General features: G+C 41.2%; 1 protein-coding gene across 3 annotated transcripts in view; it reads left to right on the top strand.

Annotated features, from left to right (window-relative positions):
* Positions 1–18,463, top strand: part of Plp1 (proteolipid protein 1) — a 55,406-nt gene extending 36,943 nt beyond the window's left edge. For 2 of the 3 annotated variants that reach the window (XM_027432064.2, XM_035449794.1), the window contains 8 exons: positions 150–298; positions 2,391–2,537; positions 11,412–11,598; positions 12,317–12,578; positions 13,628–13,796; positions 14,337–14,410; positions 15,419–15,484; positions 16,408–18,463. In XM_027432064.2, the coding sequence (XP_027287865.1) occupies positions 2,534–2,537; positions 11,412–11,598; positions 12,317–12,578; positions 13,628–13,796; positions 14,337–14,410; positions 15,419–15,484; positions 16,408–16,479 (834 nt within the window). In that variant the 5' untranslated portion in view covers positions 150–298; positions 2,391–2,533 and the 3' untranslated portion in view covers positions 16,480–18,463. The remainder of the gene's footprint in view (positions 1–149; positions 299–2,390; positions 2,538–11,411; positions 11,599–12,316; positions 12,579–13,627; positions 13,797–14,336; positions 14,411–15,418; positions 15,485–16,407) is intronic. The other variant, XM_027432065.2, reaches the window with a different exon arrangement.
* The last annotated feature ends 213 nt before the right edge of the window (positions 18,464–18,676 follow it).

Here is an 18,676-nt window from a genome sequence, read left to right as displayed (position 1 = left end):
TCCAAATATTTTATAGTTAACTGAAGACAGTCACACAACTAAACCGAGCTGTGATCAAGGATGGCCCGATTCTCTGGTGGCACTACAAGAACTGCATGAAACACAGTGTTTACTAGTTTAACACAATCCTGCTTTGTTCTTCCTCACAGGTTCCCAAAGCAGGCTGTGGACTGCAACCATGAAGGCTGCTGGTGCCCTCTGGAGGAAATTTTGGGCATTACAGAAGCCAATCTTGGAATGGAGAACATTTTGTTCAGCTCTCTTAAGAGACCCAGTAAAAGCAGAATCACAGAAATAGGTAGGGTGGATGGAATTTATGGGGTCAGGAGCTTCTTTAAGACCTTAAATAAATCCTATAAGGATTGTAGGAAGGACTTGAAACAAGAATGCAGAGGGAGTGTGCAGGCAGACTGTCAGATCTGAGGGAACTGGGAAACTTAGGGCACTGGGGAAAGTGTGACATAATCACCTGGCTGAGTGCCTTTCCTAGGCATTGGCATAAGAGCAAGGCAGAAACAGGAAGATCTGCCCCATCAATGAGGAGAGAGGGATGGAAGGAGGTAGAGAGGAAGGGACAAGACAAAGACCAGAGATGGAATAAATTATAAGACAGTAGAGATGGTGGAAAGGAGAAAAGAAAAGGGGCCTCATGGGGAACATGGTAGATAAGTTGGTGTCTGTGAGTTCACTAGGAAATTACTTTCTTCTGAGCAGTATAGTCAGTACCAGAGATGTCTGAGTCATTTTCCCCTGTAGACAGATCTGCCTTGGCCATTTAGGCTATGGAGGCTCTTCTTTCCTCATGCCCTACATCAGAATGCCCAAAGTTTAGTGTCTTTTCTTTTTGCCATCATGCCTCTCCTCCAGGACCGTTAATATAAGGAAGATCCTACAACTGAACTTGCATGGCAGGTACAGTCTATGTCTGGAGGGCATGCCTGGGAAAGCATGGGCTTAAGACCCTCAGCAATCAGTCATCGCCTTACTCTGCTCTGCCCTGGGAAGCTACTACTTTTCTGTTCTGCAAGAGGCATATACAAGGGGCTTGTATAGGAGCAAAAGATTTGGTCTAGAGCCAGTGTTGTATACTGTACAGTTCTGGACTCCAGTGTAACCAGGCAGAAAATTGGAAAAGTGTAACCACAAAAGAAGTTCATAATACACAATATTTGTTCTCTTCCTCCACAGAAAATTTTAGGTTCTGTTTGGTTTACTCCCTCTGTTGTCTCTTATTTCAAGACAAAACCATGGGACAAGTTCAAGAGAACATACCTTAATTCTGAGGAGTATAGAGATGACGGCAGTCACTGCTCTTGTTATAGACCAAGGACTTGCCTTAGGTCCATTCAGTAGACTCTTGCTTCTAGGTCAATAGGATTATGACTGTCTGAGGCTTCTGAACTGAGAGAGAAGATTGACAAAGATCCCACATCAGCACGTAACATTCACCTGTTCTAGAAAGTTATAGAAAACTTCCCCTAGATAATATCACCTTTTATATTTGGCACCCAGGTGCCTTCACAGACTTCAGAAATCACTCTTACCAGTATAGATGTTTCATATATTATTCCTCTTGTTACTTCTTAACCATTTTTAATATAGAATTTCCTCTGAGACAAGGACTATACACCTCAACACACACACACACACACACACACACACACACACACACACACACCTATCTGATTGCTACATTCCTTGCTTCTCTATGCCTTGTCTTCACTTTCAGATGAGAACAGTACATTTCCTGGGTAGAGTTTTGACTAGCAGATTCTGATTGTGATAATGTCTTGTTTCAAAGTTAAATCTCCTTAGAAATTGTGAACTTGGCACAGATCTTGACCTCTCCTTTGTGTCTCTGTTATCTAACTATATAATCATTGTAATTCTAGGAGGAGGAAGAATGATTTTTGCTAACAAACGGAGGGAGGGGGAAAGGTTCTAGGGTCAAGGGCAGCTAGAAGTGAGGGCTGTCTGGGGCATATTTGATAGCATAGCATGTTGGATTTTGATCCAGACCCCCTCATCAGTGCTACCATTTCACATGACTTCAGTGTGCTCAGACTGAGATATGACACATCAGATAGACCCAACGGTCAGTTGGAGGATTGAAGGATCCTTACATTTAATTCCCACCCCCAGTTCACTTTTCAGATAGATGCATCTTTGTAGCAAAATTAAATTGTAGAGAAGCTTTAGGGAAAAAAAAAGAGAAAAAATGAAACAATTAGAAGTGAAAGGCAGAAACAGAAGATGGAGCCCTTAAAGAAGGGAGTATCCCAAAGGAGGTGGGGACAGGGGGAGGAGAAGGGGAGGAGGAGAGGAGGAGGAAAGCGAGCCTATCTCTTTAAGGGGGTTGGCTGTCAATCAGAGAGCCCTTTTCATTGCAGGAGGAGAGGACAAAGATACTCAGAGAGAAAAAGTAAAGGACAGAAGAAGGAGACTGGAGAGACCAGCATCTTTGCAGCTGAACAAAGTCAACCGCAAAGCAGACTAGCCAGCAGGCTACAATTGGAGTCAGAGTGCCAAAGACATGGGTGAGTTTCCAAAACTTTAGCATCGAAGATACAGGCACAGGAATGCAAAAGAGAATTTCCAACGTTGGGGATTTGTGTTTCCAATGGTTTAAATAAGTTGTGTTTTGGCACTTGTTTTCTGTTTAATTCCTTAGCATTTAATAATATTAACTCCTTCTTTGCTGTACTGAGCATAATGCTTTCTTACCAACAAATTCCATCAGGACATGTGGAGTCCCACAGATCCTTCAAGAAAGTGCCCAGCAGGATGGATGTGACCATGTGGCTTCCTACCACTTCACTTCCTTCTACTTTCTCCTTTCCCACCCCCATCTTAAGGCCCTGGCTATGGTGGGGCCATCTGGAACACCTGGTTTCACTGGCAGCAACTTGAATATTGACTATAACCCTCAGAGGTATCAAATACTCACTTCCCTGATAGAAACTTCAGGGCATGTTTGATATCAATAGGACAGAAGAACAGGGAAAATTGAACTCAGACTTGGCAGTGCCTATGCTGGACATTCCAGGTTCAGAAAATGAAAATACATTTTACAATGGTTTTACCATCATGAATAGATATGGATTATCTATTATCTATATCTAATCCATGTCTTTGAGGAATAGATATGTATTATGTGTGCATGTGTGCTTGTGTGTATATGTGTGTATGTGTGCATTCACAGCTCAACATTTCTAGTAAATGTCATGGACTTAGCCTGAATCCCTGCTATAACAAGAGGACATCTATCTAAGGGCTCTTGATAAGTTGGCTGAGACCTGAGGGCTTTTCTATGTTCTGTAAGGACGGAAGCTGTGAAGTTCTAGTGTTCAGCAGTGTCTATTCAGAGTAAGGTGTGTGGAACATAAGGGTCTTTGCCTAGGAGAGATGCTGCAGAAATGTGTACATATTGCTCACATTTGGGAAAGAAAAGTAGCATCTTGAACACATCCCGAAGGAAAGGAGATTCAATTGCCCTCTGTATTCACCAGGCAAAATAGTAGCCAATACATTGATAGTGTCCACAGAAGTAGTTTTTCAGTTAGACTGAACTGTAGTTAACCTTGCATTTTTACGCTTCTCAAGTCACTGAGGGAACTGTTAGAAGCATATATGTCAGTAGGATAGTTAACAGGGTGGCGTACTAGACTAGGACTCTAAATAACCAGGTTTGGATCTCAGCTCAGTCTCTAATGAAGTCTGCAAAATTGGGCATGTCACCATGAATCACCACTTCATCATCTGGAAGACGGGCAATAAGAACTGTTTTGTCTACTTTCAGGGTGGAAGATTAGGCAGTCCTGTCAATGTAGACAAGTTCTCTATCCATTATAAATTCTGATGACACCAACTATTATGTAACAATGCATACCCAGGCTGGTGCTTCCTCTTTCCAAGGTTGTTAGGTTTTCTTTGTGCACACCCTGTTTTTTTTTTTTTTTTTTGTATAAGAACCATTTGACCACCAGAGTTCTCACAAGGTGAGAAGAATTGTGGAAAGAGTTAGTTCCTGCTCTGGACCCAGGAAACCTATCTAATGTGAGTGCGGATGATTGAGTAGGTTTTTCCTTCAAAGCAGAGGGGGAGTGTAAGCTGAATTGTAATTCCTCCAGAGATAAAGCCTTGAAGAAAAGACAGGAAGAAGAAAATGATCACAGGAATGTTTCTTTCCTCCAGATGAAGGTCAGCACATACACACAAAAGGTGTCACTGGGGTATATATTTGGATAAGCAATGCCTGTACTAGGGATACACGATGGGGTAGCCATTGTCTCTGCAGCCACTCAGTGACACAGTATCTGAGACAGTGTGAATTTTCAACCCTCTCTGGCAAGGCGGTGAAATGCTATTGCTTCTGATGTGGAGTGCATTGCTGTTTAACTATTGCAGTAGACAAGTCGAATTGTAGATTCTAGAATTGAAAGGAACATTGGCCCTTATCTGAGGTGAAGCTGTGTGTGGTGGCCCATGCCTATAATACCCTAGGAAGCAAGGCAGGAGGATCAGTAGAAATGGCCAGCTAGAAAACATAGGAATACTGTTATTCAAAAAAGTTAATTGAGCCAACCCTCAACACAGAATTCATTTCCTTGTCAATACATTAAACATACATAGGTCTCTGCTTAATCACCACCAGAAACAGGCATCTTATTACCTCAACCACAAAATCTCTTACGATTGAAAGTGAAGCAGGGTACCAAATTCAGTGGTGTCTGAGCGAAAGGTTTATGGGCAGTGAAATAGCTTATTAAAACCTTGTCCAGACTTGGCAGGGAGATGCCTCAGATGAATCTTTGGAATAACAATGGAATTGAGAAAGAGCCAAAAAGCCATAGTGAATATGTTCTGCTCAATAACAATGCCATCACGGAATAGCAAAACATCGACTTCCTCAAGCTTGTTGTCATCTGAGAACAGTGATGGTTACCCTGGCAACCAGACTGCAATGCTTCCCTCCAAGAGTAGCTTGGAAGTATAAAATGTGGAGGCAGAGCAGAGGCTGAGTTCTACCAGGTACCTGAAGACCATCTGATTGTCATCATAAGCACCACAAGAATGCCAGGAGCTAAAAAGAAAGCAGATTTAGACCAGCATGCTTACTGGCTCTTCCTAGAGACACCGACTAAAATGATCAAGGGCATCCTTCATCACATCACTTCTTATCTGGCTCTGTCTAGCCAGGAGTGCTTGAAAAGCTAGAGAGATTAAACATTTGGTCCATTTGGTCCCGCTTTGGGGGGGGGCTTCACCTTGGCCCTGAGCCAGGACACCAAGAAATTTAGTACACATCCTGACAATAATGTTCTCTCAGCGCTGAGTAGTGACATCTTTAACCCAGGGAGAGGGTAGAAACATCTTCATGTCCCACCCAAGCCAGTGACACATTTTCCCTGTCCTTTTTTGTTTGTTCATTTGTTTAGTGTGTGTGTGTGTGTGTGTGTGTGTGTGAGAGAGAGAGAGAGAGAGAGAGAGAGAGAGAGAGAGATTGTATAGCCTTGAAAATCATCCCTTAGTTACAGTTCTTTAGCCTTGAAAGAAAAAGACAAATACCATCTCTGCTCACAGAGCTTTAGGTTTAGAAAAGATCAGGTCAAGGCAGTAACCTGATAAGAAAAAGTCATAAGTCATGGTTAGTGAACAGACTTCCCATCCACAGAGCCTACCCAGTATTAAACTTACATCAAAGGTTCAGCAAGTCCTTCCTTATCCTTTGCCAAATGCTGTGCAAGGCTTTGAAAAAGAGTCAATGGCATCTCAAAGAAGAGGGTGAGATTCTACAGGTCAGCTTCACACTTTAACCAAGCAAAGGGAGATCTGGTAGCATAAGGTACAGCTACACTTGACTCTAGTGACAGATTGTTCTTCATTTCCCCAGAACTGGAAAAGGTAGAGACAGTGTTCAAGGGATAGATTTAAAACAACCAAGCTTATATTTTGGCCTACAAATGTTTGCACATGAATTGCACACACTCTCCACCCCCTTGCCCCCCCCCCTCTCTCTCTCTCTCTCTCTCTCTCTCTCTCTCTCTCTCTCTGTGTGTGTGTGTGTGTGTGTGTGTGTGTGTGTGTGCGCGTTTCAGTCTATATCTGAAAAAGAACATATGAAGTAAGGTGGGCCAGGTTTGTTCCTAGTGGTAATAGTAGTAGTATTAGCTATATTAGTAGTTAGCACTCATAGAAGCAGCAATGATAATAATGCCCGTCTAATAAGGTGGTTGGAGTTCTTTCTTTGTCCATATGGTGTGACTGTCAATCAGGCTTGAATCCTCAGACCCCATTGCCTATAGAGCCCCTTTGAATGTGGTATAAGAGCTAATATCATACAGGAAAGACAGCAATAGGCAAGGCTTTGTCCTAACAAAATGAGACCAGAAGCGAAAGTCTCTGTCTCTGTCACCTCCTTGTAATTATTGTTTTACTTCTAGAACTCCACCCATGGATTGCCATCTATCCCTAGTACCAGTCACAGCTATTCTAGCATCTTGGCCATGTTAATGGCTCTAGGCCCTGATCAAGCAAGCCTCTGTTTGTAAGTTGAAGTTAAGGGGTGGATTCTGGGAGGAGGGGAAGACTGCAGTACAGATCAGAGACTTAGGGAGATGGGACCAGTTTCTCACTCAAAGAGCTTGCCTGTTGTTTAGTTCTATTGTATAGCGTTCTTCTATCTCTCCCTTTGTCAGCTGGATTCAAGAGACAAGCTGGGAATTGTGCAGGATACAATTGGTCTCTTTCTCCCATTCCTCTGTATGAAAGCCCTTCCTCTCCTCCCTTTGATGAGTTCCCAGATTCACACTGGATTTTCATCATAGAGCCAGTCCTTGAGGTGTGCCCAGGGCATGGGAAAGGAGGGAGGGTGTTGAAACACTTGGTTCCTCCCTAAAGAGACTGAATCAGGATCAGGACAATCAGTGGGATGGGCCTTAATCTGAGAGTCACAATAGTCCTGTTGATCTCTGACAGAGAACATTGATGAGAAGGGAGGTTTTATTACAGATTGATCATGCTTGCTTGGGGGAATTTGAAGATAAATATAACCAATTCTGAACTAATGTCTTCTGAACTAATAGTTTCCCTACAGGACTAGGTTACATCCATTTTAACACTAGATAATAGGTAACTTTGGTTTTGAATTTAAGAAATAAATGTGTTCTCCCAAACAAGATTGGAAGTTTTCTGAGGAAAAGGAATTGGGCTCTTATTTTCTTTCTATTTCTTGAAGCATCTATGTGTTTAATGTTAGTGTCCTCAAGCCACTGAAACACAAAGGAAAAGAAAGCGTCGTTAATTTTCTCTGTGACCACTCATCAAAATGAGACATTGAAATCTCATTGAGTAACAGTTGTATTGTGTAATTCTTTTATACTGACTCCACCAATTCACAATTTATACTTAGCTGGGAAATGACAGAATGCCTTTTAACATTCAAAACCCTGTTGACCCTGAGGTATTCTGAAACAGAGAACTTATGGTTTTAGGCTGTTGTTCCCATGTTCCCAAATTTATTTCTTGGATTGTGAAAAATCAACGTGAACCCAATGGACTTTTATTCAGAATGCTTTAACTGTCAACTACTATGATGAAAAGACAATCTCTTATATGTTCTGAGTTTTCCCCTGTTGGAATTCAAATTTTGACTTTTACTTGGGCAGATTAGCTGAGATTCTTTACTTCCGCTGAACTTAAATACCCTTAGAACAAACATTTCATCTGAACTTTGAGGAATTTAACATCTGATGCTTGTTTTGATATTGTTGAAATATTTTATAACCTAACAACAGTAGAGTTATCTCAGGGCACTTGTGTGGATTCCACATTAGAGAGAGACTCACTCAAATCTGTGGCTTTGCTTCTTGCTGTGAACAGCAGTAGAGCAGAAAGAGGGTGTTAAGTTATTATCTGAGGTCTAAGAAAACAGAGAAAATTATCTGTAAAAAATAAAGTATCAGGTGGTGATTTAGAGTTGCTCCCAAAGTTTCGTCACCCAGTAAAAACACTGAATGTGACATTTTCTGGTTATTTTGATGACCACCAAATGATCATATGTCCAGGATGATAAATCATTCTTTGTTTTATCACTTGGTGATAAGAGGGAAAAAAATCATCATTAGTACAGATGATGTAGAGGGGCATCAGCTAAAGCATTGAGCAGGTTTCTCTGTTTGGCTGGCAAGAGCTCAAGTTCCCAGTCAGACCTGCCTCACCATTAGACCATCCATGGTGAAAATGCTGGGGTCAGTCAATGGGGACAGGATGACCACTTGCCAGGGTGGATGGCTCTCTTTACCCTGGGCTAAATAAATAGTCCTACCATTGTTTACTGGATCTGACCCCCTCCCCACCCCCGAGCCTGCAGGGCCTTGCAGAATACCAAGGAGGCTCCTGAGATCTCAGGAGAAAACAAGGCTTCTTTGTCTGGGCAAGTTATGGAGGGCTGTGTCCAAGGCCTGACCCTTTGAGGGAGAGAGAGGGAACAGTGGGGTCACTGACCTCCCCTCCCCCACCTCAGACTTCAGAGACCTTCTTTACTAGAAGAGTCTGAGTGGCTGAGGGTGGAGAGGAGTTAAAAGGGCAGAGAATGAAAATGGTGGTGCTGTTTACTTCCAAGTACCTTTTCTTGACTTACTGGATACATGTTTTGTAACCTAATGATGTCTCTCCAAGACAGTGATCTGTTTCAGCTGGTTCACTTTTCTTTGGTGTACACATCATGTATTGTACACATCTGTGCAAGTGTGCACATGCACACACATCATAGTCCAGTAGTGAATATCCTCTCTTGCAAAGTTCACATGGAACTCTCAGCCTCGACTCATAGCAGCACAGCTACAGACCAATGGCTAGCCTCTTGTGGAGTGCTTCAGTTTGGGGAAAATGAAAGGGACCCAGCTCAGCTACAAATGTTTGCTACATTCCTTGGCTTGAGCTTCTGAGCCTCATCTCTAATGTAATGTACAAGGATCTCAAAGGAGACACTCTTTGAAGGGCGGGAAAGGTTGTCCTGTCAGTGAAGGGTGGGTAATAGGGCTCACTTATTCTATGGTTCTCATAAAAGACACAAATGCCTCTGTCCCAACTCTTCCATGATAGGCATTAATTGATCTTTCAATATCTGTTGAAATTGTCCAACTTAGCTGTGGAAACCACAACATTTTTTATTTGCCTCTTGCATTTATTATTATTATTGGTGCCTTTTTAAAGTTTCTAAGCACTCTTTATCAAATAAAGAAATGAATAAGAAAGATATGAATCTACAGAACTCTACAAATTATTAGAAAGTAGGAGAAAAATACAGTTAAGTATATGATTACTAGAATCTGTGATGTACTCTACAACTCTTGTTTTACATGATAAAGAATTGACAAATCTTGTAAAAAAAATACTGAGGAATATTAACCACTTAATAATAAGTAAGTAAATCTATAACATTTTGTTAAGCACAACTTCCTCAACCAATTTTACCTAGGTATGTTATTGTAATACTTACAGAAACTTAACTCTATGTTGGGATCTCCACTAGATTGACACCAAGAAACAAAGCATGCCTCATAAATTCCCTTTGTTTGCAGATTCTGGAAGTTTTCACATTAGAATAGTATTGTCTAGTAGACAATTTAAGGAACAATCTATAGCTGAAATCACAACATTTTTAAGAAATGTTTTAATAAAAACTGAGCTCATATTAAAGAGATCAGTCAATGAATTTCTATTTCTTCTGGTACCCTGGTATAGATAGTTGAACTTGGCCTGGAGAAATACATGAATATAAAAGTTCAAACTTTAGAAAATTATTTTCATTCTATAAGGAGATAAGGTGTTACAACATACTTACCACAAGCCATGTCCTGATTATCTGTATATACATTTCTATAATAATAGATGTCTAAAAATCAACTGATCTATATATGTATGTATGTATATGCACAAATTACTAAATATATGTATCCTTATAGTTTATATATTATATATATGTGCATATATTAAATATAGACTTGTCTACATACACTATCTGATTATCAATATATGCATATACATTCTATTTAAAGATCTTAACATTTTCATTTTTCCACCTTTTGCAGATCTGGTCAAGAGGCCAGAGGGAACTGCATGTTTATCTGTCTAGTCAGTCATTTGCTTGGCATTTTATCAGTTTCATTTCACATAACACCAGAACTTGGGCCACAGCTGCTTCCAGAGTCTGTGACTACTTTATGTACCTTTCTTGTCTCTCAGCAACACAGGCCCAGGGCTGAGAGGTACCTGGTCTGGGGATCTCAGCTATTCTTAGCACTCTAAGACACCTGTGTTCCCAGGTCTTGCTTGTTCCCATGGCCCACATCCCATGCTAGAAAGCTACTGTCGCCATTACAGAAAGTCTCTTTGAGGCTGCCCCAACCACAATCTCAGTGTAATTTCAAGAGTACAGAAACTGGGCAAGCTGCAGTGGTGTGGAGAAAACATGCAAAGCATGGGAAAATCATCAAGCCTGCATTAAAGTAGAGTTGTGTAGAATAGGGCATCAAATACTCTGAAGCTGAAGCTAGTACAGGTGGTTGTGAGCTGCCTGACATGGATTCTGTACAAGAGCAGCAAGCCATCTGTCCAGCCCCAAGTCCACATCTGTATTCATGACGATGATGATGGTGGTGGTGTGCAAAAGAAACCTTCCTTTTCCTATGCCAGTTTCTGTCTTCCCTATGTTACTCCTTCTATGTAGACTAACAAGGATTTGGCACTTCTTGCAACAAATATACATCACGTGAGAGACTATCCAGAAACATGCAATTTCTATCATACCTTATACCTGGAGTGCTCTTTCAGTTCAAACTGTGTCTGAAAATACTAACTTTCAGAAGAAAGAGTGGTTACCACTCTTTCTTCTGAAATCCTACATGTATGTGCTCTCTGCAGCCATTTACTTGCTTTCCTGGAATTGTTGGTGGAAAATATCCCACCCACCGAATTCATCCTTCCTCAGTAAACTGAAGACGCCAATCTTGCAGAGTTTGTACTTTTCTGTTTTCATATCCCATGTACAGTGCCGGGCATGTTTATTCATGGTTGACGAATAATTAAAATAAATCAACAAACTACAAAATTAAGAAAAGGAGGGCTAATCTTATCACTTCCCTGGATTGCCACTTGAATTATTTGATTCCTTTTAAAAACCCATATATTCTGTATATTGAAGATGAGTATTCATTTTTAGGAATGGAATAAAGTAATGATTGTGGGTCAATCTCACATTCCAAAAGCTAACACCTGTAGATTATCCTTTAGAACTCCCAAGATAACCACTCTCTGTGCTTGGCAGCATGGGCTGCTTGGCCCAACAGTGGATATGAGTGGATCAGTTACCTATTATGCGTACCTGACTCCCCACTCCTCTTCCCTAGGCTTGTTAGAGTGCTGTGCAAGATGTCTGGTAGGGGCCCCCTTTGCTTCCCTGGTGGCCACTGGATTGTGTTTCTTTGGAGTGGCACTGTTCTGTGGATGTGGACATGAAGCTCTCACTGGTACAGAGAAGCTAATTGAGACCTATTTCTCCAAAAACTACCAGGACTATGAGTATCTCATTAATGTGTAAGTACCTCCCCTCTCCCACACCCATGTCTTCCCCCCCTTCACCCTATCTTGGGGGTACAAAAGTCATCAGCATCTTTATTAGTAGGGGACCAGTGTGGAATCACCTAGAATTCCTGACCATCCTTCTGTGTGTACAGATTTTCCCATGCCATGTTGGAAGCGCTAAGTGAGGGACAATGTCAGGTTCAGAAAAGAGGTCTGCCTCCTCTCATTGATCCCTGTTTGCTCACACAGGGTCCGGTTTCTATTAGGTATGTTCAGTGTTCCTGGAATTGTCTCCACAATGGCAGGTGGAGATTCAATGACTGGGGAGGGTGGAGTTCCTGGTCTTGGTCTGACACACTGTTTTTGTGTACTCAGCCGTAGTAATAAGTCTCCCCTACTCCTAGAACAAGTTGGGCTACTGTGCTTCATGCATCTCCAGGTTTGTCTAACATATTTCTCCTATGGAGTAGCACTTCTGAAGGATCAGGCTGGGGGGGAGCTTAGTTCTCGAGGATGCAGGATTACAAGGAATAGGGAGAGAAGAGAAGCACATGCCTTTGCCCACCTACTACTGCCTGGTTTCATTTACTTCAGTGAAGAAAAGGCGAAGGAACACAGGAGAAACCTAGTGTTTCCTCTCAAGAACCTCTAGCTACTTAGGCATATACTTTACTAGCTGACAGAACTGTGTCCTCTGAACTAGATTGTCTGGACTTTTCTGTCAATGCAGGATTCATGCTTTCCAGTATGTCATCTATGGAACTGCCTCTTTCTTCTTCCTTTATGGGGCCCTCCTGCTGGCCGAGGGCTTCTACACCACCGGCGCAGTCAGGCAGATCTTTGGCGACTACAAGACCACCATCTGCGGCAAGGGCCTGAGCGCAACGGTAACAGGGGGCCAGAAGGGGAGGGGTTCCAGAGGCCAACATCAAGCTCATTCTTTGGAGCGGGTGTGTCATTGTTTGGGAAAATGGCTAGGACATCCCGACAAGGTGATCATCCTCAGGATTTTGTGGCAATAACAAGGGGTGGGAAACAATTGGGCATGAGTCTGTGGCCTCATCCCCACCCAAGGTTGGGTCCTCTCCAGAGGCCTGGCTTTTGAGTGAGGAAGCGATGGCTACAGCTGAACGATATGGTCAGGAAGAACGTGGTGCCTGGCCGGCTTAGCCTCATCTTTCAAAGGTTCCCTAGAAAATTTCATCTCAAACTGAAAAGCATGAATTTTGTAGGATGCTTTGTACAATAAGACCATTTCTAACCAATCTGTTGGTATCCCTTTATTTTGTTCCTAGCAGGGACTACAAGAGTGGACCAGACTATACAAGAATCTAAAATACTAGTCATGGGATTGAGACTTAGACATGTAACCTGAAATGGAGGGTGGAACATAGAAATTAAAGAATTGACTCCAAGTGACAGTATTCTGGGATCCTACACTATTGGGGGTCCTAGAGAGAATTAGGCTAGATCTGCATATGTCCCATTTGTCTTTGGACTAGCCATGTTTTAGAAAGACATACATTCGTCTTATTTTCTAGAGTTAAAGATCTTTTGGGGTCTTGAACATGTGTGTGTTGTGATGACTTTTCATAACCAGCAGTTAGCTTAGAATGGTTTTAGATCTGAAATTTAAATCTCCTATTGGCATTGTTCAATGACTAGGGAACAAAACTCCTGTGGCAAAGAACATTTTGTAAGCTCAGCCTAAGGCACAAAATGGCACAACTTTCTTTCAGGACTTTTTTTATTTTTACTTCTTTACACCTCTGCCCTCCAAATCCCCTGAAGCCCCTCTAACCCAGGGATCCGCCTCACTCCAACTCCCACCCATTCCCCCTACCCTCCATCACACTTGGGGCCAGTTCTCTAAGAGACACTGCCAATGACACTTCACAGAACTGCCCTGCTAACTAATTTCATTTGAGGGAGATACCTGGAATTTGACTTTACTGGCGCATGCCACTCCAGGATCTTCCAGTTTGTTTCAAGGCCTGTACGTTGATGCTGATTTTTAACCACCCCATGTCAATTGTTTTAGTTTGTGGGCATCACCTATGCCCTGACTGTTGTATGGCTCCTGGTGTTTGCCTGCTCTGCTGTGCCTGTGTACATTTACTTCAATACCTGGACCACCTGTCAGTCTATTGCCTTCCCTAGCAAGACCTCTGCCAGTATAGGCACTCTCTGCGCTGATGCCAGAATGTACGGTGAGTTGGATGTGGAAGCCTTAGATTTCCTAGCATCTATAGAAACAAGATGTACTTTTTTGTTTATTTTTTTGTCTTGGGGTGAGGAGGATGGTGGTTATGGAAATATTGTAAGATTATGAATAAATGCATCTTAGTTTTTTAATCTCTTTCCACTGAAACTGAGGATCCCAAAAGAGAACATGGGAATTGTGAGAGTGTTTATTTGTTGGCTGTTATTACTCCTCTAATTGACTGTTCTTACCAAAGCCCAAAGCAACACATTTCAGTACTATAAGATTTCACCATTATTCAGTACCATCTCTGCTTTTATGTAAAGTTTAGAAAATGGGATCATGCTTATTGTCAACATCAGGTTTACTGCCAGGATAGGGAAGGTAGAAGGGCTCTGGAGCAAGCCTCCACTTGAAGGCTTGTAGAGATTACTCTTGTGGAGTTTACTCTACTTGTGGAGATCACTCTAGTCCTATGACGCTTACTCTGCTTGTGGAGATCACTCAAACACTATGACGTTTACTCTGCTTTATTTTTGCATCTTAGGTGTTCTCCCATGGAATGCTTTCCCTGGCAAGGTTTGTGGCTCCAACCTTCTGTCCATCTGCAAAACAGCTGAGGTAAGTGAATGATTAGGGTTATTTTGAAATAGATTGGCTAAAAACACAGTATTTCCAGCTTATAACAGAAGTTTCTCCTTGTGACCTTCAATTTCAAGGATGATAGTATCTCCTTGTTGAACTTTTTAAAAAAGATTTTATTTATTTATTATGTATACAGTCTTCTGCCTGCACGCCAGCAGAGGGCACCAGATCTCATTCAAGGTGGTTGTGAGGCACCAAGTGGTTGCCAGGAATTGAACTGAGGACCTCTGGAAGAACAGTCAGTGCTCTTAACCTCTGAGCCATCTCTCCAGCCCCCTCCTTGTTGGACTTTGAATAAGCAGATTTCCTTCTACAAAATAATGGCTAAGTGTGCCTGAATCAATGAGCATACTGATTAATAGTACAAGCACCTATTTTCCCCAGATTTACATCAAAAGTCTTACTGCTCCAAACTCCCCTTGTTAAAAGAAAAACGTATAGCTTTAGTGAAATTTCCCAAATGAAAATCTTCATTTTGGTTAAAAACTTATTAAGAGAATAGGCCGTGCACAAAGACATACATGGGCTCTATAAAATACTTTAAATTTGGAACTCCCTGATTTCCAAGGAGAGGTGAAATAAGTACAATTGAAGAAAAAGTGTTTCATTGAGAGCAGATATGTGTCATAGAGGCAAGGTATAAAAGCAAATCCTGGGGAGGAAGTGAGAAAAACCACATCTTTGCAAAGTAAGTATTGACTTTAAAATTCGGGATCCTGGGCACAACTGTAGGAAACAGTTAATTATTTGGGATCGTTAATCTCTTTTCTGAGTCTTTGGGATACTGCAGGTGTGAAGTGCTATGATAGACAGTGGCAAATTGGAGGTTGACACTTAGGGAAGTGAAAATTTAGTTAAGAGACACAAAATTAACATACTGGCAAGATAGCAAGCCATCCAGAAAACTGCATTCACTATTTACAGTGGATTGTGCTTTTATTTTCTGTTACAAGAACTAATTCTTTCGCACACATTTTCCTGCAGTTCCAAATGACCTTCCACCTGTTTATTGCTGCATTTGTGGGTGCTGCAGCCACACTAGTTTCCCTGGTAAGTTGTTTTAAAATAACATGAGAAAATAAGTGATGCACGGATAGCTTGAGTGGCATTAGGGTCAGACTAGAAGAGAGACTCCTTCCAACTTGGAAAGGCCAGAGAGAAGTTATGAAAGGGGACAGAAAGATGTGCGACTCCAGATTTCTGCCACGGGTTGTCAAGGCACTGACAAGAGCATGGAATTATCACTAAACTCCATTTGCTTTATCCCAGGATCCTGTATACTACAAACCTCTTAGATAGTCTCCAGTGTATTTAATTACCCTCAGGGAAACTGGCAGGGCCTCCTCACATTAGAATTGTTATAGCTGTGCTGCAGTCCTATGCCTTAGGTCCTGCAGGGAGTGTTAGTACAGTATCAAAGCAGTGTGCTCTTCCTAATACACTAAAGTCAAAGTGGTTTACCTCAAGTCTCTGAGGTAGCTGTTAACTCCAAGGAAGATCTCATAGAATCCTCCTCAGTACCTGGAGGCTTTCACAAAAAGCCACCTCACTTCTACTTTGTAAAATCAGTTGATGCATACGAGATAGGAGGGCTATGCTGCATGATGTAGCTATGTGTCTACAGCAAACACTTTTTGACTGCAAGTCACTTATACATGCTGTCGTGACAGAGCACAGACAGAGCTAATCTCCTAAAGGAAAGGTCAGTGGTTACCAGAACCTAGCTCTGGAATACAATTTTATTGATTAGGTTATCTGGGAATGGGCTGTGGTTTAAGTGTCTAATAGAAGATTTCTATTCATTTATAGAAAAAACATAATGTGCATTTTAGGGTTTTTTTTATTTTGCAGAAGACTATTTCTTTTTATTTAGTTGTGATTTTGTTTCAGCTCACCCTCATTTGTAAAAGGTTTTGAGTAGAGAAACATTCCCTTTCTAACCTCACTTATTTTCTCTCGTCTGTTCCCTACAGCTCACCTTCATGATTGCTGCCACTTACAACTTTGCTGTCCTTAAACTCATGGGCCGAGGCACCAAGTTCTGATCTCCCGTAGAAACGCCCCTTTGTCTAATAGCGAGGCTCTAACCACACAGCCTACAGTGTTGTGTCTCCTATCTTAACTCTGCCTTTGCCACTGATTGGCCCTCTTCTTACTTGATGAGTATAACAAGAAAGGAGAGTCTTGCAGTGATTAATCTCTCTCTGTGGACTCTCCCTCTTATGTACCTCTTTTAGTCATTTTGCTCCACAGATGGCTCCTGCTAGAAATGGGGAATGCCTGAGAAGGTGATTCTCCAACTGCAAGTCACAGAGGAATGAAAGCTCTAATTAATTTGGGAGCATCTCCTCAAGTCCAGGATGTACTTCCTTCTCAAAGGGCATTTCCATTGAGAAAAACAAAGTGGAAAGAAAGATCTCAGGGAGAGAGCAGAAATGTCCTTGGTCTCCTTGCCATCAATAGGAGCCAAATGTATTCTCCTTGATGCACAAAACCAAGAACTCACTCATATCTTCATATTTCCACTGAAGACAGAAGCAAATGAAAGAATGCTAGCAAAGCAATAGCATTTGCCCAAATCTGCCTCCTGCGGCTGGGAGACAGGGGTCAAAGCAAGGATCTTTCACCCTTAGAAAGAGAGCTCTGACCCCAATGGCAATGGACTATTGAAGCCCTAACCCAGCCAACCCTACTTACTGCAGAAGGGAGCACAGTGTCTGTGTAAACAAAGGGGGCAAATCTGTCTTTACACCTTATTAGGAAGAGAAACAGTGTTGTCAGGATCTTCTCACTCCCATCTCCTTGATAACAGCTACCATGACAACCCTGTGGTTTCCAAGGAGCTGAGAATAGAAGGAAACTAGCTTTCATGAAATAAGACTGTGGCTTAAGAACAGCAGTTGGTGGAGACTAAAGGTATAACTTAAGATGGCCCTTGGGTAGATGCAAGATAGTTAACTCTTTGGATAGCATATCTTTTTTTTTTTTTCTGTCAACTAATTGTGTCCTCTGGTGTATCTTCACAATGGTGCTCTTTTCCTGGGGTTTTATCCATTCACTCATAGCAGGTGATTTGAAGATCTTGATTAGTTTGATAATGGTCCATGCTTCACATTTTCCAATTGTTTATCTCTTATTTGGATTTAGAAAGAGCTGGAGAATGATTTTTGATTATTGTTCTTTTTTGGAAAAAAGGATAACTGGACAGTAAGCATCACAAAATATTTGAAATTGGCCAGTCCCACTAACTTATTTGGATTTTCCCCAAGTACTCTGCCATTTGTAGAAATAGGCTTGGTAAATTTGAACCTCAATTTGAATAACCTGTCCAATATTTTCTTTTCTAACAAATGACAGGTGATTTTACTTGCTAATGTTATCTTGGCATTTTGAGAATTAGGTTCAGCATAGAGGGTATTGTCTCTTGGTATATATAGGTCACATAATAGATTGTACCATCTGTCAGCCGTTCATTTGGTAAGCTTCATGGAGATCTGGAAACATGAAGAGAACAAACAGAAAGTATTTGAAACCTGAAGAACTCCCAGATTTCAAGCTTATCTTGTATTTGTTAACTTTGGGATTAAAAAAACCCTCTGATCATTTTTATTGAAGGAAAGGTTATTATAGATCTTTTATTATAGATTTGTGTCATTCTTATTCCCCAAAGTGCTTTCCGCCATGTTCACGGATTTTACAAGAAGACAGCGAGACTTGTTCTTGGGCCAGTATATAAGATAAACTAGCATGATACACAATAGTGAGGAGAGGGGAAAGGATCTGTAAGAAACCAATCAAGATCAAGGGAAGTGAAATAATCGGTATCTTTTATTTTCTTTTGATTTAATAGCGTAACAGATAACCAACTGTTCCCTGAAAACCTCACATACATATATACACACACATACACATACAAAGAGAGTTAATCAACTGCAAGTGTTTCCTTCATTTCTGATAGAGAATTTTGATCTTAATAACATAAAGAATAAACTTTTAGAAACTCATCTTATAAAATGTATTTTATAAAATTTAAGAAAATAAAATTAAGAATGTTCTCAATCAAACATGGTGTCCTTTGAGTGAATTGTTCTGTTTGATCTCACCAACAGTAACTTAATTATAGCTAGCTTAAGGTGCTCATATATTTTTCAGGCCATGTAGTTATTTTTATACTACTTCTATGAAAATATAATAGATACATACATTGTTTTTTATATACCTAAGACACTGAGAAATATATGC

The sequence above is a fragment of the Cricetulus griseus genome, chromosome X, assembly GCF_003668045.3.
Source record: "Cricetulus griseus strain 17A/GY chromosome X, alternate assembly CriGri-PICRH-1.0, whole genome shotgun sequence".
Lineage (NCBI taxonomy): Eukaryota > Metazoa > Chordata > Mammalia > Rodentia > Cricetidae > Cricetulus > Cricetulus griseus.
This window is presented reverse-complemented; position numbering and strand designations above follow the sequence as displayed.